This window comes from Eriocheir sinensis, unplaced genomic scaffold (assembly GCF_024679095.1).
Source record: "Eriocheir sinensis breed Jianghai 21 unplaced genomic scaffold, ASM2467909v1 Scaffold627, whole genome shotgun sequence".
NCBI lineage: Eukaryota > Metazoa > Arthropoda > Malacostraca > Decapoda > Varunidae > Eriocheir > Eriocheir sinensis.
In genome coordinates this window covers 32501-56902 of record NW_026111973.1, presented here as the reverse complement: position 1 = coordinate 56902, position 24402 = coordinate 32501, and the positions used below count along the sequence as shown (strand labels likewise).

At 47.8% G+C, this 24402-nt stretch overlaps 1 protein-coding gene across 1 annotated transcript in view; it reads left to right on the top strand.

Annotated features, from left to right (window-relative positions):
* The first annotated feature begins 2292 nt into the window (after positions 1-2292).
* Positions 2293-24402, top strand: part of LOC126993522 (KN motif and ankyrin repeat domain-containing protein 4-like) — a 36581-nt gene continuing 14471 nt past the window's right edge. The window contains exons 1-5 of the mRNA XM_050852660.1: positions 2293-2430; positions 3753-3914; positions 4938-5105; positions 20514-20657; positions 23450-23560. Coding sequence (XP_050708617.1) covers positions 2379-2430; positions 3753-3914; positions 4938-5105; positions 20514-20657; positions 23450-23560 — 637 coding nt within the window. The 5' untranslated portion in view covers positions 2293-2378. The remainder of the gene's footprint in view (positions 2431-3752; positions 3915-4937; positions 5106-20513; positions 20658-23449; positions 23561-24402) is intronic.

The window sequence follows — 24402 nt, the reverse complement described above, 5'->3', positions numbered from 1 at the left end:
TCCCTTTCTTTCTCCCTATTTTTTCTTTCGGTCTTTCTTCCTTTCCTCTTTCATTTATCCTATTTCCCTTTCTTCCTCTCCCTATTTTTTCTTTTCTCTTTCGTTCTTTCTTCGTTTCCTCTTTCTTTTATCCTATTTCCCTTTCTTCCTCTCCTTATTTTTTTTCCTTCTCCTTACGATCTCTCTTCCCCTCCTCTTTTTTTCATTCTACCTTCCTCTCTCTTGTTCTCCTTCTCTCGCTAAAGCAACACAATATTAGCGACAAACATTAATCCATATATAACAAAAATAAAAGAAGAGGTTAAGTGATTCCTAACTAAAGAGAAGTGTGATTGCGCCAGGAAGCTTAAGACAAAACTATGATTACCACCACCACCACCACTACCACCACACTACCACCACCACCACCACCACATGATTAGCGGACTGAGTTAGTTTTGGGTAAATTTGACTGTGACAATGATGTGTGTATGTATGTTCGCGTGTCCGTGCGGTGTGGGTGGTTACTGTAAGCTCGAGGGATGAAAAAAGAAAGAAAAAAAAAAAAGAAAATGACCTCCAGTGCAGCATCACGTTTTCTCTCTCTCTCTCTCTCTCTCTCTCTCTCTCTCTCTCTCTCTCTCTCTCTCTCTCTCTCTCTCTCTCTCTCTCTCTCTCTCTCTCTCTCTCTCTCTCTCTCTCTCTCTCTCTCTCTCTCTCTCTCTCTCTCTCTCTATCTCTCTCTCTCTAGCTCTCTCTCTCTCTCTCTCTCTCTCTCTCTCTCTCTCTCTCTCTCTCTCTCTCTCTCTCTCTCTCTCTCTCTCATCCGGAAAACCCTTGAACGAAGCACAAGAAAAAAAAAAATCGATGAATATATAAAAAAAAAAAAAAACGCCTTTAATTTGACAAGACTTAAGTGAATAGCGTTGCAGTACTTGGCTTTTCTGTGGTCGTTGCGTAAAAATATAAGATGTGATAGATACATAAGCACACACACACACACACACACACACACACACACACACACACACACACACACACAACTGGACTTCTTGCCAACGCGCTGCCGTTCCCCTCAGCCTGCGAGCCGCCCACATTCACCAGGCCGGGCGCCACCTCGGCTGGAACGTGACAAGGCTCTGCGGCGAGGCTGTTTAAAGACACAGATTCGCGGCAGCCTCAGACCAAACGTAACACTAATTCAAAGGCAGAAGTGGTGGAGCGTAAGACTACCCCGTGTGTGCTGGGTCTCCATTCTTCCGTAGCCTGAGTTTAGGGACATGGATGGTTTCTTGTTGGGGCGGGACAGACATGAGGAGCCGGAGATGGAGATGAGAGATAGAAAGTTCGTGGAAGAATAAGGAATGGACAGAAGGCTTGTGGAAGAAGGAAGGGGAGAAGGGAAGGGGAAGAAGCTGTTTGTTTACGAAAGAAGAGGGGAGGGAGGAGAGACAGGTACACCACGCGCCACCTTTAAAAAGTAACACTAAAATGGTTAACAGGAGCCGGAGTTGGAAATGAGAGATAGAAAGTTCGTGGAAGAATAAGGAATGTACAGAAGGCTTGTGGAAGAAGGAAGGGGAGAAGGGAAGGAGAAGAAGCTGTTTGTTTACGAAAGAAGAGGGGAGGGAGGAGAGACAGGTACGCGAAAGAGACGGGAAGAAGCAGGAAGTACGCGAAAGAAGGTGAAGTAGAATGGACGTGAAAGAAGTGGGAGAGAAATAAGGAGGTATGAGATGGAAGAGGGAGTGTGTAAACTAAGGCCATACACAGACTCACACACACACACACACACACACACACACACACACACACACACACACACACACACGTAGCAAAGGGACCGTTGTGATGTCGCGCTACTTATTTCATTTTCTTTCTCCTTTTTTTTTTCCTTCTTTTTTGAGCGAGGGAGTAAACTTCAGGTTCTTCATGGTAGTTTTTGGTGTACGTGTTTGCACTCCTGTGAATGCACTTTGTAAGGCCCACTCTTGTTGTTGTTCTTGTTGTTTTTGTTGTTGTTTGCTTCACGAGAGTAAGCCGTCGGATGCATGTGTGTGGCGCGGAGGGTATATTGCTGCAATACTCCTGGCTCTGTGTGTGTGTGTGTGTGTGTGTGTGTGTGTGTGTGTGTGTGTGTGTGTGTGTAATTAATTCGCCCGCTCACTCACTCACTCACTCACTCACTCACTCACTGCTACCTAATTTATAACACCAGTATATGTGCATAAATTTTGCTGTCAATAGACTAACTAGCTGTGTGCGGGCTGTGCTGCCGTCCTTTTCCCCTCCTGTTACGGGTCTCCTTTGCAGAGGGCGCGGGGGTGGGCGACCCCTGCGTGGAAGGTCACTGCGGCCCCGGAACCCACACTATTTGCAACAACAAGACCAAGACCTGCATGTGTGATTCCTACCACCCCGTGACCATTAGCTCCCAGCTGTGTGCCAAAGGTGAGCAGGACAGAGCACGGCAGGGCGTGGCGCTAATGCGGCTGCTACTTTATTGACATTACTTGCGTTGATGTTGGTGTTGCCGTTGTTTACCGTTGTTACATCTTATACTACTGCTGCTAATTCTTTTACCGCTACTACTACTACTTTTTCTACTACTACTACGATTTTTTTCTACAGCTACTACTACTACTACTACTACTACTACTACTACTTTTTCCACTATTACTAAGACTATTATTTCTACTACTACTACTACTACTACTACTACTACTTTTTCCACTGTTACTAAGACTATTATTTCTACTACTACTACTACTACTACTACTACTACTACTACTACTACTTTCCTCTATTTCTTTTTCTACCACCACCACCACCACGACGATAACCACCACCACCACCACGACGATAACCACCACCACCACCACCACCACTACGATAACCACCACTACCACCACCACCACCACCACCACTACGATAACCACCACTACCACCGCCACCACCACCACCACCACTACCACCATCACCTCCACCACAACCACCGCCACCACCACCACCACCACCACTACGATAACCACCACTTCCACCACCACCACTACCACCACCACCACCACCGAAACCACCACCGCCACCACTACGATAACCACCACTACCACCACCACCAACACCACCACCACCACCGCCACCACTACGATAACCACCACTACCACTACCATAATCACCACTACCACCACACTACCACCACCACCACCACCACTATAACCACCGCCACCACCACCACCACCACCACCGCCACCACTACCATAACCACCACACCCACCGCCACCACCACCACCACAACCACCGCCACTACCACCACCACCATCACCACCACCACCACCATCACCACCACCACCACCACCACCACTATTACTGCTACTGGAGCTGAGCCAATAAATTTTATGCTGCCACCATCCTCTCTTCCTTTCAGTCACCAGTTCCAGCTCATCCACCACCATCACCACTACCACCACCACCACCACCATCACCATCACCATCACCACCACCACCACCACTACCACCACCATCCTCTCATCCAGTATAATCACCCACCACCACCTAATCCAACTTGCACAAACATACAGAGAGCAAGACAGGCAAAACGGTTTCCTAGCAAGAGTTACATGGGTGTGAACAAATACAAAGAGCACATTTTCCATATACAGATAATAACCGCTTACGAAAAAAAAAAAATCAGGTGAATAGAAAATGTGCACAGGGGAATATAATTTAAAAGGCGCTCTTTACACAGGGGCGTACTAATAGCAGGGTTTCCACAGGGGCTTTGTTGGGAGCACCTTGTTTCCACCATGACCAGTGCCAATACTACGACGTCAACTCCCTGTGCCAGGAGGAGGGCAGCAGCTCCAAGTGCCAGTGTCAGGACAAGTATGAACTCAGAACTATCGAGGGCCTCAGCATCCCCAAAGTCTGCTTCCCTGGTGAGTGTGTGTGTGTGTGTGTGTGTGTGTGTGTGTGTGTGTGTGTGTGTGTGTGTGTGTGTGTGTGTGTGTGTGTGTGTGTGTGTGTGTGTGTGTGTGTGTGTGTGTGTGTTTTGATGTCTCTGTTTTCCCTTTTTTTATGTATTTTCAATTTTACCCTCTTCTTCCTATTTACTCCCCAAGTGTGTGTGTATGTGTGTGTGTATGTGTGTGTGTGTGTGTGTGTGTGTGTGTGTGTGTGTGTGTGTGTGTGTGTGTGTGTGTGTGTGTGTGTGTTTTCCTTTTTTTATGTATTTTCAATTTTACCCTCTTCTTCCTATTTACTCCCCAAGTGTGTGTGTGTGTGTGTGTGTGTGTGTGTGTGTGTGTGTGTGTGTGTGTGTGTGTGTGTGTGTGTGTGTGTGTGTGTGTGTGTGTGTGTGTGTGTTTTCCTTTTTTTATGTATTTTCAATTTTACCCTCCTTCCTATTTACTCCCCAAGTGTGTGTGTATGTGTGTGTGTATGTGTGTGTGTGTGTGTGTGTGTGTGTGTGTGTGTGTGTGTGTGTGTGTGTGTGTGTGTGTGTGTGTGTGTGTGTGTTTTCCTTTTTTTATGTATTTTCAATTTTACCCTCCTTCCTATTTACTCCCCATTTAGTGTTTCTCCTTATATTAACTCATACCCATTCCTCGCGATCCTTCCTCCCTTGTGTCTAAGTTCGCCTCACACTCCTTTCCCTTACAGCGACCCACACCCATCCATCACCACCGCTATCACTCTTCCCTTCCTCGCAGCTACACCCAGCTACACCCAGCGTTGCCAAACTATCGTACTCATCGCATTGCATTTTCGTAGTTTCTGACCAATAACGAATGCAAAAACAAACAAACAAACATCAATAAATAGGAGCTTTAACGCTAACTTCAATTTTCTATCGTTATTTGTGTAGGTACGAGAGTTTGAGGCTTAAAAGTAATAAAGACGATGTGGTGAATACGATAATCTGGCAACGCTGACTACACCCCTTCCTGTGATGTCCTCAGATCTGGAGTCCCTAAAGGCGGACGTCCCCACGCTACTCGGCCTTGGTCTGGCGCTCTCCATGCTGTCTGCCCTCATCTGTTTGGTGCTCAAGATTTTCGCACGAGCTCGCTTCGCCCGCCCCCGCCGCTACGCCGACGCGCGCATCAACCCCCCGCTTACTGTGTCGGGTGAGTCGCTGCTGTCATCTTCCTTCTTCAGGGGTGTGTGTGTCCATGGCCCTCTCCGATCCCTCTTCTCCATCCCTCCCTCTTCTTCCCCTATTCTCTCTACGTTTTCCATCTCTTCCATCTCCTCTGTGCTCCTGACTTTCTAATCTTCCTCTCTCCCCTTCTCTTCTCCCTCCCGTTCTTGCTCTCATCTTCTCTCTCCTGTTATTTTCCTGTGTGTGTGTGTGTGTGTGTGTGTGTGTGTGTGTGTGTGTGTGTGTGTGTGTGTGTGTGTGTGTATGTATGTATGTGTGTGTGTGTGTGTGTGTGTGTGTGTGTGTGGTTCCCTCCTTTCCTTCTTTCCCATCCTTTTCCTTTCCCATCCTTCGTTCTTCCTGCCTTGCTCTTCCCCAAAAAACTCTCTCTTTCTTCCTCTCCTTCTTCCTCCTCTTCGTGTTCCTCGTACAGTTTTCTTCATCCCCCAAAAGTGTATATCCTTGGCCCTGTCTGATCCTTCGTTCCCCTGTCTCCTCTTCCTCTTCTTCTTCCTCCTCTTCCTTTTCCTCCTACAATTTTCTTCATCCCCCAAAAGTGTATATCCTTGTCCCTGTCTGATCCTTCGTTCCCCTGTCTCCTCTTTCTCTTCTTCTTCCTCCTCTTCCTTTTCCTCCTACAATTTTCTTCATCCCCCCAAAAGTGTATATCCTTGGCCCTGTCTGATCCTTCGTTCCCCTGTCTCCTCCTCCTCCTCTTCTTCCTCCTCTTCTTTCTCCTCCTACAATTTTCTTCATCCCCCAAAAGTGTATATCCTTGGCCCTGTCTGATCCTTCCTTCTTCTGTCTCCTCTTCCTCTTCTTCTTCCTCCTCTTCTTTTCCTCCTACAGTTTTCTTCATCCCCCAAAAGTGTATATCCTTGGCCCTGTCTGATCCTTCGTTCCCCTGTCTCCTCTTCCTCTTCTTCCTCCTCTTCTTTTCCTCCTACAGTTTTCTTCATCCCCCAAAAGTGTATATCCTTGGCCCTGTCTGATCCTTCCTTCTTCTGTCTCCTCTTCCTCTTCTTCTCTCGCCATTCTTGGCCCTATCTGATACGCCGTCTCTCTTCCTCTTTATCCTCGTCCTACACTCTCCATCCTCATTCTTGTTCCCTTCTTGATGGCCTCCTCTTCTTCTGGTGTCTGTTCTTCCTATGTTCCTATGTTCTTCTTCCTCGTCATTCTTCTCTGTTTCCTTCTCTTCTTCGCCTTCGTTAATGCCGTACTAATTGTCCTTCTTTTCCTCCTCCTTCTCCTCCTCCTCCTCCTTTTATAAGCCACGTGGCATCCTCCCTTCCCTCTTCAGTTTTATTTTCTTCCTTTCTCTTTCCTTTCTTCTTCCTTTCTTCCTTCCTTCCTTTCTTCTTTGCCCTCCTTGTTCTTCATGCTAACTTTCTCTTTGTTTCTTCCTCTTTTTTTCACTTTTTTTTTCTTTTTCGTTTATTTTTTTTTATTTTTTATTTGGAGTCCTCTGTGAAGCTCCTTCCCTTGAGACTCGCTAACGTGTTCTCTCTCTCTCTCTCTCTCTCTCTCTCTCTCTCTCTCTCTCTCTCTCTCTCTCTCTCTCTCTCTCTCTCTCTCTCTCTCTCTCTCTCTCTCTCTCTCTCTCACTCTCTCTCTCTCTCTCTCTCTCTCTCTCTCTCTCTCTCTCTCTCTCTCTCTCTCTCTCTCGTGTTTAACTTTCTTGTATATTTTAGTTTATAATTATTTATGACTATTTGGCTTCTCCTCCTCCTCCTCCTCCTCTTCCTCTTCCTCTTCCCCTTCCTCCTCCTCCTCCTCCTCCTCCTCCTCTTCCTTGTCTTACTTAGTTTCAGTTTCATATGCAATACATTTTTCTATGTTTTTTTTCTTCCCTATCTGCTGTCTCTTTTGCGAGTATGTTTTCTTCTTTTACATTATTTAGCTATTTATTTACTTGTCTATGATTTATGATTGTTTGTAAGGGTATGATTTATTCGTTTCTATCTACCATAAAACTTTGTCCGTCTGCCTCACTGCCTGTCTGTCCGCCCGTCTGTCTGTCTGTAACGTTCTTCAAGTCCTGTGATTTCACCTAACCACGCTTCGCCTCTTACCTGTATTTGCCGTTTATTTATTCATCTTGTTTGCTCCTCTCTCTCTCTCTCTCTCTCTCTCTCTCTCTCTCTCTCTCTCTCTCTCTCTCTCTCTCTCTCTCTCTCTCTCTCTCTCTCTCTCTCTCTCTCTCTCTCTCTCTCTCTCTCGTCTTCTTCTCCTTCTTTTTCTTCTTCTTCTTCCTCTTCTTCTTCTTCTTCTTCCTCTTCTTTATCTTCTTCTTCTTCTTCCTCCAGGTGTACTACTGTTTTGGTTCATGTCCCCTCGTCAATAAATTCCAACATAATATTTTAAAAGGTTGACACTCGTGCTACAGAGAGTGATCGATAAATTCTCTTATACATATATATTCACTTGTTATTGTTATTGCTGTTGTTATTGTTGCTATCATCATTATTCTTGCTCCCTTCATATTACTGGTTGTTGTTGTTGCTGTTGTTGTTGTTGTTGTTGATGATGTTGGTGTCGTTGTTATGGTTCCAGTGGATGTTGATGATGATGATGATGATGATGATAAAGCTAAAATGTTTATCCCCTTCAAAATATTCAGCTGTTCATTATAATTACTGTGTTGACCCTCCCCCCATCCCCCACTAGCCATGTGTGTGTGTGTGTGTGTGTGTGTGTGTGTGTGTGTGTGTGTGTGTGTGTGTGTGTGTGTTTTGATATTGTTGTGTTCGTTTATTTTTTTCATATATCTCTTTAGTCCTGTTTGTTACCATTGTTATTGCTGTTGTTGTTGATGCTGTTGTTGTTGTTGTTGTTCCGGGTGTCGTGCCCTAAAAATACATACAAGTTGGGTCTCAGGGCAGGTAAGCTACGGCGGAGATGGTAAACACCACCACCACCACCACCTGCCCACCACCACCACCACCTCCAACACAACCTCCACCAACTCCTCATCCAACTCCACCCCCACCTCCACCTCCTCCACCCTCCTCCTGCACCACCTCCACAACCTCCACCGGCACAATACCCTCAGACGTGGCCACAGCCTCACGCAGTTCCCCACACGCCGAGCCTCCTCCTCCTCCGCCATCCTCTACCAGTCCCCCCAACCACAACCACCACCACCACCACCGGCCGTCCCATCCCGTCAGGCAGCTCCTCCTCCTCCCTTCAACCTCTTCTGCGGGTGGTCACGGACAGCCCCGCCTCGCCCCGTTCGCCCCGCCGCGCTCATGGCTCCCGGTCCACGTCCCCGCCCCAGCGAAACACCCGCGGTACTCCCCCCCTCCCCTCCTCCCCTCCCCTGTGGCGGCCAGCATGCTCCCCGGCCGCCCACCGCTCGCTGCTGACGCTGCTGTACCACTATTACTACGCTGTTATGCTGTTTTTTGAAGCATTTGTATTTTTAACGCCGAGGGCCACCCACTCTTTTCCCTGGGTCCCCCACACGTAGTTGTATAATTTTTTTAAGGGCGGTGACTAACGCGGACTTATTCCCAACACCCCCACACCCCACCCCCCCCCACGCCCTTTTTTTCTTCTTCCTCCTTTCACCTCGTTTTTTCTCCTTTTTCCCCTTCTGCCTCCTTTCTGATTTTCTCTCCCCGATTTTCTGTCTTATGTTTTTCTTCTTCTCTCTCATATTCTTCTTCCTTATTCCTCCATTCTCTTTTTTCTCTCTCTCCTCTGACTTTCCTTTTATCTTTCTTTTCTTTTTTTATCTCGGTCTGTCATTTCCCCTCTCTCTTTTTTTTTGTTTCTTTCTCTTCTTTTCTTTCTTTAATCTTCTTTTCTTTTCTTTATTTACCTCATCTCTCTCTCTCTCTCTCTCTCTCTCTCTCTCTCTCTCTCTCTCTCTCTCTCTCTCTCTCTCTCTCTCTCTCTCTCTCTCTCTCTCTCTCTCTCTCTCTCTCTCTCTCTCTCTCTCTCTCTCTCTCTCTCTCTCTCTCTCTCTCTCTCTCTCTCTCTCTCTCTCTCTCTCATGCCCAGGTTTTGCGTAACAATTAGTCTCCCCGCCCGACGTACATAATATGGGCGATAGATCATTTTCCGTAATATCTTAGTCTGCCCTCCCTTCATTACTCCCTCCCTCACCGAACCTTTCCTTCCCCTTCCCTCCCCTTCCCTCCCCTTCCCACCAACCCTCCATCACCGTACCTTGTTCCCCATCATCGTAATTGTTGACCCCTCCTTCCCTTCCTCCTCCTTTCCCCTTCCCTCTCCTTCCCTTCCCTCCCCTTCCCTCCTCACCTTCCTCCTTCATCCTCAGTAATGGTTGATGCAAGGTGACTACGCCCCCCTTCTCCCCCCCTCCCACGTCCCCTCATCACATCCAATCCACATCATCATCATCATCATCATCATCTTCCCCCTTCCCCGTCCTTCCCCACCATCCTCTTCATCGTTCCTCACCGTCTCTCTCTCTCTAGTCCAGACAACGTTGACCACCACCACCACCACCACCAGTACCACCACAACCACTGCTATTACATCCATCGTCATATCGCCATTACTGTCATCGCCATCGTCATTATATTAACTGTTGCGTCCACCATATCCACCATCACGATCACCACTATCACCATCATCACCATTGCAGCTTCCTTTACCACCGCCATATAATCAATCCATCGGTCCAAGCAACATAACAAAAATGATTAAGGAAGATTACTAACATGGATTCACGAAGAGAAGATCATGCCTTACTAACCCTACCATCTACCATCATCTAAAAATAGGGATAGATGACATCAGTTGCGAGTCGAAAGCTGAAGTCCACTTGATAATGTAGTATTCGCGATTATTTAGAGGGGCAGAGACTGATTCATGGCTCAGCGTGGGTTTACGAAGAGGAAGTTTTGGTGGATATTCTGAGGCACATAATTCGTCACCTTCGTAAACAAACCGCCTAAGTCATTATTTTCTACTTTACTGGAAATGAAAAAAGGCAAAGGCTACGGAAGTGTTTGCTTGAGTTCCTTCAGAGGGTAGCTTAGGTAAAGGCCTTGTAGAGGAAGAAAACACTATCATAATCATTTTCTCCTATCTCATTTGGCTTAAGGGCCACTTTTACAGTCCAATAGAGCAAGTTTGTAAGCTCCCCAACCAAACACAAAATACGACGAAAATTCCTTGTATAGTGTTTGGCGTTGCTATAAAAAGGAGGAAATTTTAGGAAACTATACCGGAAAGCTCATTAGTATCTGGTATTGAGTAAAAATAACGGACCATTGTGGAGAAGACAGTTTGGTTGGGGCGCTTACAATGATCCTGTGTTGGACTGTCGAACTAGCCCTTAAATTTAGGCAGAAACGAAAAGGCCAATTCTAGAACACTCAAACCCTGAATGACGAAGGCAACTATACAAAAATGGCAGTCGCATGTTAAAAAATTGATGTAGAGAAAAACCTGGAAATCGCTGAAAAATGACTTAGGCGATTATTTTATGAGGGTGACGAATTATTCCTTAACGTATCGGCACCTCTGTTCGCCTGTTGGAAAAGCCTCTCGGTGAAGTTGTAGGGATTCCCACGGACTGTTTTGTGATGCTATAGTGCTAGTTTTACCCGACTTCTGCATCTTGATCGGAAAAACACCCTTGAAAACCCAGTGAATTTTCCCTGTGGGCTTGGAATATTGTTGACGTGAGAGCCGAAAGCGTCTAACAGTATCGACCTAGCACGCTCCCGCCTCTCCCCTCAATTATTTCTGAAGGCCAAAAGAGAGGAAAAACGCGTCCCCATAGGTGTTTTTTTCTCGTTCATGCTGCAGAAACTTTGACAAACTAGCACCAGGCTCATAAAAAATACCCCCAGAAATGCCCTCAACTCCTACGAAAGGGTTGCTAAATTTAGGTGTTTGGGCGCCGAAATACTTAAGAATATGGCCCAAATTTGTCGTACTAAGTTTACGTCATTTTACCGCAGGCGATTCCTTGCAACATGACAAAAATCACCAAAGAAGATTAAAAACATGGCTTCAAGAAGAGGAGGTCATGTCTAACTAAGCTTATCATTTTACAGTGGTTTATTGATCCAGGCATCGTAACAAAAATCATTAAAGATGATAGACACGGATTCAAGAAGAGGAGCTCATAATAAATATATTACTAAACTCACGCCATTTTACAGTAGGCTATCCTTCCTGGCAACATAACAAAAATCATTAAGGAAGATTACAAACATGGATTCACGAAGAGGAGGTCATGCCTAACTAAGCTTACGCCATTTTACAGTAGGCTATCCTTCCTGGCAACATAACAAAAATCATTAAGGAAAATTACAAACATGGATTCACGAAGAGGAGGTCATGCCTAAATAAGTTTACGCCATTTTACAGTAGGCTATCCTTCCTAGCAATATAACAAAAATCATTAAGGAAGGCCACAAATATGGACTCACGAAGAGTTGGTCATGCCTTACTGAACTTAAAGGCATTCTAAAGAAGCGCCTGATCAGCACTCCTTTACCTTAAACTCCTCATCAATACCAGAGAACTCAGGTTGGTATTCTCAGACGCCTCTGCCTCTCATCAACTATTTCCAAAGGTCAAAAAAGGAAATCAATCGGGTTTTCATGAGTGTTATTTTATGTTCATGGCAGAGAAGAGGGGTCAAACTACCACCAGGGTCATTAAACTACCTAAGGAAATGACCCAAACTCTTATGAAAGCCTTGTTAAATATGTGAGCTTGGCGTCGAAATGTTTAAGAATATGACCCTCAGACCCGTAACGCCTCCCCCACGACCAAACATATGATACAGGGAGCTAAACCACCATGATTTGTGCTCCTAGGTAAGGCAAAGGCTACGGGAGGGTTTTCTTGGGTTCTTTCAGAGGGTAGCATAGGTAAAGGCCTTGTAGAGGAAGAAAACACTATCGTTATAATTTTCTCCTATCACAACCGCCATCACAACCATCGTCACCATCCCCACCACTACCATCGCCTCCTCTCCCTCCAACTCCTCCTCCTCATCATCATCACAACCATCGTCACCATCCCCACCACTACCATCGCCTCCTCTCCCTCCAACTCCTCCTCCTCATCATCATCACAACCATCATCACCATCCCCATCACTACCATCACCTCCTCTCCCTCCAACTCCTCTTCATCCTCATCATCACAACCATCATCACCATCCCCATCACTACCATCACCTCCTCTCCCTCCAACTCCTCTTCATCCTCATCATCACAACCATCATCACCATCCCCATCACTACCATCACCTCCTCTCCCTCCAACTCCTCCTCCTCCTCATCATCACAACCATGATCCCCATCCCCATCACTACCATCAACCTCTCTCCCTTCAACTCCTCCTTCTTTTCATCATCACAACCATCATCACCATCCCCATCACTACCATCACCTCCTCTCCCTCCAACTCCTCCTTCTCATCATCATCACAACCATGATCACCATCCCCATCACTACCATCACCTCCTCTCCCTCCTCCTCCTCCTCCTCCTCATTATCATCACAACCATCATCACCATCCCCATCACTACCATCACCTCCTCTCCCTCCTCCTCCTCCTCCTCCTCATCATCATCACAACCATGATCACCATCCCCATCACTACCATCACCTCCTCTCCCTCCAACTCCTCTTCATCATCATCATCACAATCATGATCACCATCCCCATCACTACCATCACCTCCTCTCCCTCCAACTCCTCCTCCTCATCATCATCACAACCACCATCACCATCCCCATCACTACCATCACCTCCTCTCCCTCCAACTCCTCTTCATCATCATCATCACAACCACCATCACCATCCCCATCACTACCATCACTTCCTCTCCCTCCAACTCCTCTTCATCATCATCATCACAACCATGATCACCATCCCCATCACTACCATCACCTCCTCTCCCTCCAACTCCTCCTCCTCCTCATTATCGCAACCATGATCACCATCCCCATCACTACCATCACCTCCTCTCCCTCCAACTCCTCCTCCTCCTCATTATCGCAACCATGATCACCATCCCCATCACTACCATCACTTCCTCTCCCTCCAACTCCTCTTCATCATCATCATCACAACCATGATCACCATCCCCATCACTACCATCACCTCCTCTCCCTCCAACTCCTCTTCATCATCATCATCACAACCATCATCACCATCCCCATCACTACCATCACCTCCTCTCCCTCCAACTCCTCCTTCTCATCATTATCGCAACCATGATCACCATCCCCATCACTACCATCACCTCCTCTCCCTCCAACTCCTCCTCCTCCTCATTATCGCAACCATCATCACCATCCCCATCACTACCATCAACTCCTCTCCCTCCAACTCCTCCTCCTCCTCATTATCGCAACCATCATCACCATCCCCATCACTACCATCACCTCCTCTCCCTCCAACTCCTCCTCCTCCTCATTATCGCAACCATCATCACCATCCCCATCACTACCATCACCTCCTCTCCCTAGAACTCCTCCTCCTCCTCATTATCGCAACCATCATCACCATCCCCATCACTACCATCACCTCCTCTTCCTCCAACTCCTCTTCATCATTATCATCACAATCATGATCACCATCCCCATCACTACCATCACCTCCTCTCCCTCCAACTCCTTCTCCTCCTCATCATCACAACCATCATCACCATCCCCATCACTACCATCACCTCCTCTCCCTCCAACTTCTCCTCCTCCTCATCATCACAACCATCATCACCATCCCCATCACTATCATCACCTCCTCTCCCTCCAACTTCTCCTCCTCATCATCATCACAACCATCATCACCATCCCCATCACTACCATCACCTCTCTCTCCAACTCCTCCTCCTCATCATCATCACAACCATCATCATCATCCCCATCACTACCATAATCTCCTATTCCTCCAACTCCTCCTCCTCATCATCATCACAACCATCATCACCATCCCCACCACTACCATCACCTCCTCTCCCTCCAACTCCTCCTCCTCATCATCACAACCATCATCACCATCCCCACCACTACCATCATCTCTCCCTCCAACTCCTCCTCCTCCTCATCATCACAACCATCATCACCATCCCCATCACTACCATCACCTCCTCTCCCTCCAAATCCTCCATCTCTTCACAACCATCATCACCATCCCCATCACTACCATCACCTCCTCTCCCTCCAAATCCTCCTCCTCCTCATCATCACAACCATCATCACCATCCCCATCACTACTATCAACTCCTCTCCCTCCAACTCCTCCTCCTCATCATCATCACAACCATCATCACCATCCCCACCACTACCATCACCTCCTCTCCCTCCAACTCCTCCTCCTCATCATCATCACAACCATCATCACCATCTCCACCACTACCATCACCTCCTCTCCCTCCAACTCCTCCTCATCATCATCACAACCATCATCAACATCCCCATCACTACCATCACCTCCTCTCCCTCCAACTCCTACTCATCATCATCACAACCATCATCACCATCCCCATCACCACCATCAACTCCTCTCCCTCCTTCTCCTCCTCCATCTCTTCACAACCATCATCACCATCCCCATCACTACCATCACCTCCTCTCCCTCCTCCACCTCCTCCTCATCATCATCACAACCATCATCACCATCCCCACCACAACCATCACCTCCTCTCCCTCCAACTCCTCCTCCTCATCATCATCACAACCATCATCACCATCCCCACCACTACCATCACCTCCTCTCCCTCCAACTCCTCCTCCTCCTCATCATCACAACCATCATCACCATCCCCATCACTACCATCACCTCCTCTCCCTCCAACTCCTCCTCCTCATCATCATCACAACCATCATAACCATCCCCATTACTACCATCACCTCCTCTCCCTCCAACTCCTACTCATCATCATCGTCACAACCATCATCACCATCCCCATCACTACCATCACCTCCTCTCCCTCCAACTCCTCCTCCTCATCATCAATCACAACCATCATCACCATCCCCACCACTACCATCATCTCCTCTCCCTCCAAATCCTCATCATCATCATTATCACAACCATCATCACCATCACCATCACTACCATCACCTCCTCTCCCTCCAACTCCTCCTCCTCCTCGTCATCACAACCATCATCACCATCCCCACCACTACCATCACCTCTTCTCCCTCCTCCACCTCCTCCTCATCATCATCACAACCATCATCACCATCCCCACCACTACCATCACCTCCTCTCCCTCCTCCACCTCCTCCTCATCATCACCACAACCATCATCACCATCCCCACCACTACCATCACCTCCTTTCCCTCCAACTCCTCCTCCTCATCATCACAACCATCGTCACCATCCCCATCACTACCATCAACCTCTCTCCCTTCAACTCCTCCTCCTTTTCATCATCACAACCATCATCACCATCCCCATCACTACCATCACCTCCTCTCCCTCCAACTCCTCCTCCTCATCATCATCACAACCATCATCACCATCCCCATCACTACCATCACCTCCTCTCCCTCCAACTCCTCTTCATCATCATCATCACAATCATGATCACCATCCCCATCACTACCATCACCTCCTCTCCCTCCAACTCCTCCTCCTCCTCATCATCACAACCATCATCACCATCCCCATCACTACCATCACCTCCTCTCCCTCCAACTCCTCTTCATCATCATCATCACAACCATCATCACCATCCCCATCACTACCATCACCTCCTCTCCCTCCATCTCCTCCTTCTCATCATCATCACAACCATGATCACCATCCCCATCACTACCATCACCTCCTCTCCCTCCAACTCCTCTTCATCATCATCATCACAACCATCATCACCATCCCCATCACTACCATCACCTCCTCTCCCTCCAACTCCTCTTCATCATCATCATCACAATCATGATCACCATCCCCACCACTACCATCACCTCCTCTCCCTCCAACTCCTCCTCCTTATCATCATCACAACCATCATCACCATCCACACCCCTACCATCACCTCTCCCTCCAACTCCTCCTCATCATCATCATCACAACCATCATCACCATCCCAATCACTACCATCACCTCCTCTCCCTCCAACTCCTCCTCCTCATCATCATCACAACCATCATCACCATCGTCATCACTACCATCACCTCCTCTCTCTCCAACTCCTCCTCATCATCATCACAACCATCATCACCATCCCCATCACTACCATAATCTCCTATTCCTCCAACTCCTCCTCCTCCTCATCATCACAACCATCATCACCATCCCCACCACTACCATCACCTCCTCTCCCTCCAACTCCTCCTCCTCATCATCACAACCATCATCACCATCCCCACCACTACCATCATCTCCTCTCCCTCCAACTCCTCCTCCTCATCATCATCACAACCATCATCACCATCCCCATCACCACCATCACCTCCTCTCCCTCCAAATCCTCCATCTCTTCACAACCATCATCACCATCCCCATCACTACCATCACCTCCTCTCCCTCCAACTCCTCCTCCTCATCATCATCACAACCATCATCACCATCCATACCACTACCATCACCTCCTCTCCCTCCAACTCCTCCTCCTCATCATCACTACCATCATCACCATCCCCACCACTACCATCACCTCCTCTCCCTCCAACTCCTCCTCCTCCTCATCATCACAACCATCATCACCATCCCCATCACTACCATCAACTCCTCTCCCTCCAACTCCTCATCCTCATCATCATCACAACCATCATCACCATCCCCACCACTACCATCACCTCCTCTCCCTCCAACTCCTCATCATCATCATCACAACCATCATCACCATCCCCATCACTACCATCACCTCCTCTCTCTCCAACTCCTCCTCCTCATCATCATCACAACCATCATCACCATCCCCATCACTACCATCAACTCCTCTCCCTCCTTCTCCTCCTCCATCTCTTCACAACCATCATCACCATCCCCATCACTACCATCACCTCCTCTCCCTCCTCCACCTCCTCCTCATCATCATCACAACCATCATCACCATCCCCACCACTACCATCACCTCCTCTCCCTCCAACTCCTCCTCCTCCTCATCATCATCACAACCATCATCACCATCCCCACCACTACCATCATCTCCTCTCCCTCCAACTCCTCCTCCATCTCTTCACAACCATCATCACCATTCCCATCACTACCATCACCTCCTCTCCCTCCTCCACCTCCTCCTCATCATCATCACAACCATCATCACCATCCCCATCACTACCATCACCTCCTCTCCCTCCAACTCCTCCTCCTCATCATCATCACAACCATCATCACCATCCCCATCACTACCATCACCTCCTCTCCCTCCAACTCCTCTTCATCATCATCATCACAATCATGATCACCATCCCCACCACTACCATCACCTCCTCTCCCTCCAACTCCTCCTCCTTATCATCATCACAACCATCATCACCATCCCCACCCCTACCAATACCTCCTCTCCCTCCAACTCCTCCTCATCATCATCACAACCATCATCACCATCCACACCACTACCATCACCTCCTCTCCCTCCAACTCCTCCTCCTCATCATCATCACAACCATCATCACCATCCCCATCACTACCATCAATTCCTCTCCCTCCTTCTCCTCCTCCATCTCTTCACAACCATCATCACTATCCCCATCACTACCATCACCTCCTCTCCCTCCTCCACCTCCTCCTCATCATCATCACAACCATCATCACCATCCCCATCACTACCATCACCTCCTTTCCCTCCAACTTCTCCTCCTCCTCCTCATCACAACCATCATCACAATCCCCACCACTACCATCACCTCCTCTCCCTCCAACTCCTCCTCCTCCTCATCACAACCATGATCACCATCCCCACCACTACCATCACCTCTCCTCCCTCCAACAACTCCTCCTCCTCATCATCATCACAACCATCATCACCATCCCCATCACTACCATCACTTCCTCTCCCTCCAACTCCTCCTCCTCCTCATCATCACAACCATCGTCACCATCCCCATCACTACCATCACCTCCTCTCCGTCCAACTCCTCCTCCTCATCATCATCACAACCATCATCACCATCCCCACCACTACCATCACCTCCTCTCCCTCCTCCACCTCCTCCTCATCATCATCACAACCATCATCACCATCCCCATCACTACCATCACCTCCTCTCCGTCCAACTCCTCCTCCTCATCATCATCACAACCATCATCACCATCCCCATCACTACCATCACTTCCTCTCCCTCCAACTCCTCCTCCTCATCATCACAACCATCATCACAATCCCCACCACTACCATCACCTCCTCTCCCTCCTACTCCTCCTCCTCATCACAACCATGATCACCATCCCCACCACTACCATCACCTCCCCTCCCTCCAACAACTCCTCCTCATCATCATCACAACCATGATCACCATCCCCACCACTACCATCACCTCCCCTCCCTCCAACAACTCCTCCTCATCATCATCATCACAACCATCATCACCATCCCCATCACTACCATCACTTCCTCTCCCTCCAACTCCTCCTCCTCCTCATCACAACCATCATCACAATCCCCACCACTACCATCACCTCCTCTCCCTCCGACTCCTCCTCCTCCTCATCACAACCATGATCACCATCCCCACCACTACCATCACCTCCCCTCCCTCCAACAACTCCTCCTCATCATCATCATCACAACCATGATCACCATCCCCACCACTACCATCACCTCCCCTCCCTCCAACAACTCCTCCTCCTCATCATCATCATCACAACCATGATCACCATCCCCACCACTACCATCACCTCCCCTCCCTCCAACAACTCCTCCTCATCATCATCATCACAGCCATCATCACCATCCCCATCACTTCCTCTCCCTCCAACTCCTCCTCTTTTTCCTCACAACCATGATCACCATCCCCCTCACTACCATCATCTCCTTTCCCTCAAACTCCTGCTCCCCATCATCATCACAACCATGATCACCATCCCCACCACTACCATCACCTCCTCTCCCTCCAACTCCTCCTCCTCTTCATCATCATCACAACCATGATCACCATCCCCATCACTACCATCATCTCTTCTCCCTCCAACTCCTCTTCCTCCTCCTCATCACAACCATCATCACCATCCCCACCACTACCATCACCTCCTCTCCCTCCAACTCCTCCTCCTCCTTCTCTTCCTCCTCCTCACAACCATGATCACCATCCCTACCATTACCATCACCTTCTCTCCCTCCAACTCCTCTTCCTCATCATCATCACAACCATCATCACCATCCCCACCACTACCATCACCTCCTCTCCTTCCAACTTCTCCTCCTCATCTTCATCACAATCATCATCACCATCCCCACCACCACCATCACCTCCTCTCCCTCCAACTCCTCCTCCTCATCATCATCACAACCATCATCACCATCCCCATCACTACCATCACCTCCTCTCCCTCCAACTCCTCCTCCTCCTCCTTGTCCTCCTCAGAACCATGATCACCATTCCCACCAATACCAAGACCTCTTCCTCCTCCTCCTCCTCCTCCTCCTCCTCCTCCTCCTCCTCCTCCTTCTGTTACAGTAGCACCCACCCGCTAGCGTAGTGTAAGACAAGTCGTAGCTTTCTCTCCCTCTGTAAACACCATGCTGCCTGAAGTCGAGTATTTACCTTGATGTAAACACTAATATTAATGCCTGCGACCGAGATATTTTTAACCTAACCAGCCAAAGCTACCACAGCCACCACTACAGCCACCACCACCACCACTACCATTCACTTACTAACTAAACAATAAACCTAATAACCAGACAGCCATGCATTTAAGACGTAGATGTTCACAAAGAGGCACGGTAGAGGAAGAGATTAATACGTAGAAGTGATAACAAAAGAGAGAGAAAGAGAGAGAGGGAGAAGATAAAATTAAATCTGTCTTTCCTCGTCTGATTTCTACACCCATTATAATTATGATGATGATGATGATGATGATGATGATGTAGTAATGATGAAGGGATGGATACCATTACATCAATCAGCACCATTTTATACTACTGTCAGTACATATGATAAGTATCTGTGTTACTACTACTACTACTACTACTACTACTACTACTACTACTACTCTCTTTCACGCTTTGTTTCTATCTATCTCTATCTGTTAATCTGTTTTCTATCTATCTATCTATCTATCTATCTATCTATATCCCTATCTCTCTTTCCTCTAAACTCCACTTCCACTTCACTCAAACACTACCACCACCACCACCACCAGACAACCAGCCATACCCAGCCAAACCCAGCCAGTCTTGCCTCGTAGACACACCAGCCCACAACAAAAGCCTTCCTCTGCCTTCACGTTCTCACACGCGTCCTTTCTCCCTCTCTCGTTCCCCTGCAGAGACCTACGCCGCCTTCGCCCTCGCCGCCAACGCTTCCAGCAGTAGCAGCCCAGCGCGCGGCCGCCAGCCCTCTATTCGCTCAACTAAGTCAGCCTCATCCTCGAGAAGACCTTCCTACAGCTCCCTGCACAGTGTTCGTCCTGGTGGGTGACGGGGAAGGCCTGGGTGATGTCTGTGTGTGTGTGTGTGTGTGTGTGTGTGTGTGTGTGTGTGTGTGTGTGTGTGTGTGTGTGTGTGTGTGTGTGTGTGTGTGTGTGTGTGTGTGTGTGTGTGTGTGTGTGTGTGTGTGTTTGGTGGGGTGTGTGTGTGTGTGTGTGTGTGTGTGTGTGTGTGTGTGTGTGTGTGTGTGTGTGTGTTTCCCTCGTTTGGTTCACCTATTCTTTATAACTCTCAGGAAATAGAGTGCCCGTTTTCAGTACTCATCCCCTCCACTTCTTGTCATTCTTTTCCCATTTTCTTAAACACACTATTTTTTATTCTCCTCCATTCCCTCTTATTGCCTCTCCGTGTCCCTCCTTCCTCCTGTCTTCCTTCCTTCCCTTTCTCCTCCATATCTCGCTAGTGGTTTTGCAGATTAGGAAAAAAAATGATTGTAATGTGAGTGTGTGTGTGTGTGTGTGTGTGTGTGTGTGTGCGTGTGTGTGTGTGTGTGTGTGTGTGTGTGATCATCTCTTCCGCTCCCTCTCCTATTCCCTCTCTCCTCCCTTATGACTTTTGTTCTTCTCTCTCTCTCTCTCTCTCTCTCTCTCTCTCTCTCTCTCTCTCTCTCTCTCTCTCTCTCTCTCTCTCTCTCTCTCTCTCTCTCTCTCTCTCTCTCTCTCTCTCTCTCTCTCTCTCTCTCTCTCTCTCTCTTCCCCCCCCCCCCCATTCCTTATCCTTTGCAATATCTTCTCTCTCATCTATAGTTCTCTCTTCCCAGCCCTGTACTTCCTCACCAATGTCTTCTCTCTGCCTATGTGTTCTAGGGGGAGTTAAGGAGCTGTTTGAGATGGTAGTAAAGCTCCAGGGATATAAAAAGTTCTTAGTCAGGGAAGTTATTAACACGCCAGAATTTAAAGGGCCCGTTTTGGTTCTTAGTAACACATGGAAATCCTTACCTAACCTGTACGTTCCTAACTCAGCTCCTTCCTCGTAGCAAGAGAAGAAGAAGACGCAGGAAAAAGATGGAAGATTTTAAGCAGATATTATATTGTGGTACCTAACTTTACACTTTCTTTTTCTTCCCTTCCTCTCCTTTCCTTTCCTTCGTTGTCCCTCGTCCATTCCTCTCCTTTCCTCTCCCTCCTACTTCCTTTCCCTTCCCTTTCCTTTCCTTTCCCTCGTTGTTCCTCGTCCATTCCTTTCCTTTCCTTTCCCTCCGACTTCCTTTCCCTTCCCTTTCCTTTCCTTTCCTTCGTTGTTCCTCGTCCATTCCTTTCCTTTCCTCTCCCTCCGACTTCCTTTCCCTTCCCTTTCCTTTCCTTTCCTTCGTTGTCCCTCGTCCATTCCTCTCCTTTCCTCTCCCTCCTACTTCCTTTCCCTTCCCTTTCCTTTCCTTTCCCTCGTTGTTCCTCGTCCATTCCTTTCCTTTCCTTTCCCTCCGACTTCCTTTCCCTTCCCTTTCCTTTCCTTTCCTTCGTTGTCCCTCGTCCATTCCTCTCCTTTCCTCTCCCTCCTACTTCCTTTCCCTTCCCTTTCCTTTCCTTTCCTTCGTTGTTCCTCGTCCATTCCTCTCCTTTCCTCTCCCTCCTACTTCCTTTCCCTTCCCTCACCTTTCCTTTCCTTCGTTGTCCCTCGTCCATTCCTTTCCTTTCCTCTCCTCTCCGACTTCCTTTCCCTTCCCTCACCTTTCCTTTCCTTCGTTGTCCCTCGTCCATTCCTTTCCTTTCCTCTCCCTCCTACATCCTCTCCCTTCCCTTTCCTTTCCTTTCCTTCGTTGTTCCTCGTCCATTCCTTTCCTTTCCTTTCCCTCCGACTTCCTTTCCCTTCCCTCACCTTTCCTTTCCCTCGTTGTTCCTCGTCCATTCCTTTCTTCTCCTCTCCCTCCTACTTCCTTTCCCTTTCCTATCCTTTCCTATTCCTCCATTCCCTTATCTCCCGAACCTTCCTTTCATCCTCTTCTTCCATCACTCATTCTCCCTTTTTTCCCTTTCCCTCCTGTTTTCCTTTCCATCCCACCCTTTTCCATTCCCTTACCTTTCCTTCCCTTTTCTTATCTCCCTAACCTTCCTTCTCTAATCGCTTCTGCATTTTCTTTTCCTTCCATCCCCTTCCCGTACCCTTTCCCTATTTTCCTAACCCTCTTCCTTCCATGTCATCGTTCCTTCCAACACTTCTATATTTCTCTTTCCATCTCAATATCTTTTCCTTCACTTGTCCCTCTCAACACCTTCTCTCTTCCGCATCGTTCGTTCCCTCAACTTTAACCCCTTCCTTCCATGCAATCCTTCCTTCCAACACTTTTATAATTCCCTCTCCTTCCCAATCTCTTTTCCTTTCCTTGTCCCTCTCAACCCCTTCTGTCTTCCCCATTCTTCGTTCCCTCAACACCCAACCCTCTCCCTTCCATGTCATCCTTCCTTCCAACACTTCTATATTTTACTCTCCTCCCCATTCTCTTTTCCTTTCCTTGTCCCTCTCAACCCCTTCTGTTTTCTCAACCCCTTCTGTCTTCCCTATTCTTCGTTCCCTCAACACCCAATTCTCTCCCTTCCATGTCATCCTTCCTTCCAACACTTCTATATTTTCCTCTCCTTCCCATTCTCTTTTCCTTTCCTTGTCCCTCTCAACCCCTTCTGTCTTCCCCATCCTTCGTTCCCTCAACACCCAATTCTCTCCCTTCCATGTCATCCTTTCTTTCAAAACTCCTATATTTCCCTTGTCCTTCCCATTCCCTTCTATCTACCCTATCCTTCCTCCCTGCCCTTCCCGTATGCCCCTGACGCCCCCTCTGCAGGCACTCGTCGTTCCTCCCAGGCGTCCCTTCGTCTGGTGGTAGGGGAAGGGCGTGGTGAGCCCATTGGCTACTACGTCTGCATAAGGGATCCCGCCACCGTGCACTCCAGAGGTCTGCCCTTGCTCTGTGCCTGACTGTCTGCCTGCCTGCTATCCTGCTTCCTTGCTTCTGCTTTCTGTTGACCAGGTTTTCTCTCCTGCCTCTGAACTATCATACTGCGTAACATGACTTCTCTCTTGTACTTCCAACTCCTTCTCCTCCTCTTCTCCTTCTCTTCTCCCTGACTTGGTTTACATAAATTTCCTCAGTTTTTCTGCCTCATTATTTTGACTATTCCTTCTATCTCCTTTACTCTTTGTTGTCCTTCAACACGTGGATATCTTTTGTTTCACTTCCTATTTTATTCCTTCTCTTCCTGTTCCTTCCACCCAAAACAAAACACCCACAAACACACAGAAAGATTACTCCTTCCTTAAGTTTTCCATCCTGCAGTCTTTCTTCCCTCTACCACTCATACCATTCTTACTTTTTTTCCTTTCTTTCTTCATCCTTAGTAGTTAGTGTAATGGATGGCAAATGTGGTAGTAGTAGTAGTAGTAGTAGTAGTAGTAGTAGTAGTAGTAGGCCTAATAGAAGTAGTAGTGGTAGTAGTAGTATAGTCGGTTCCACGAGACCAGGCGGGCCTAATCCTTCAAAGATGGACTTGTGGCCTTGGTATCATTGCTTGGGTGATGGTACTACGCGCTCATTGGCCAATTCTTAACTTGTTCTAACATGCATAAAATTGACTTTGTATTCCTTCCAAAACCCTTATTGAGCTGTAAGAGATTGCACTGATAAAAACTAACGCAATAATATCTTTATTGATAAATATGTGCCTTTTGGAAGGTTTACTGAGTCATTGTCTTTCCCTCTAATCCCAAGCCACTCATAACACCATGCAATCGTATTAT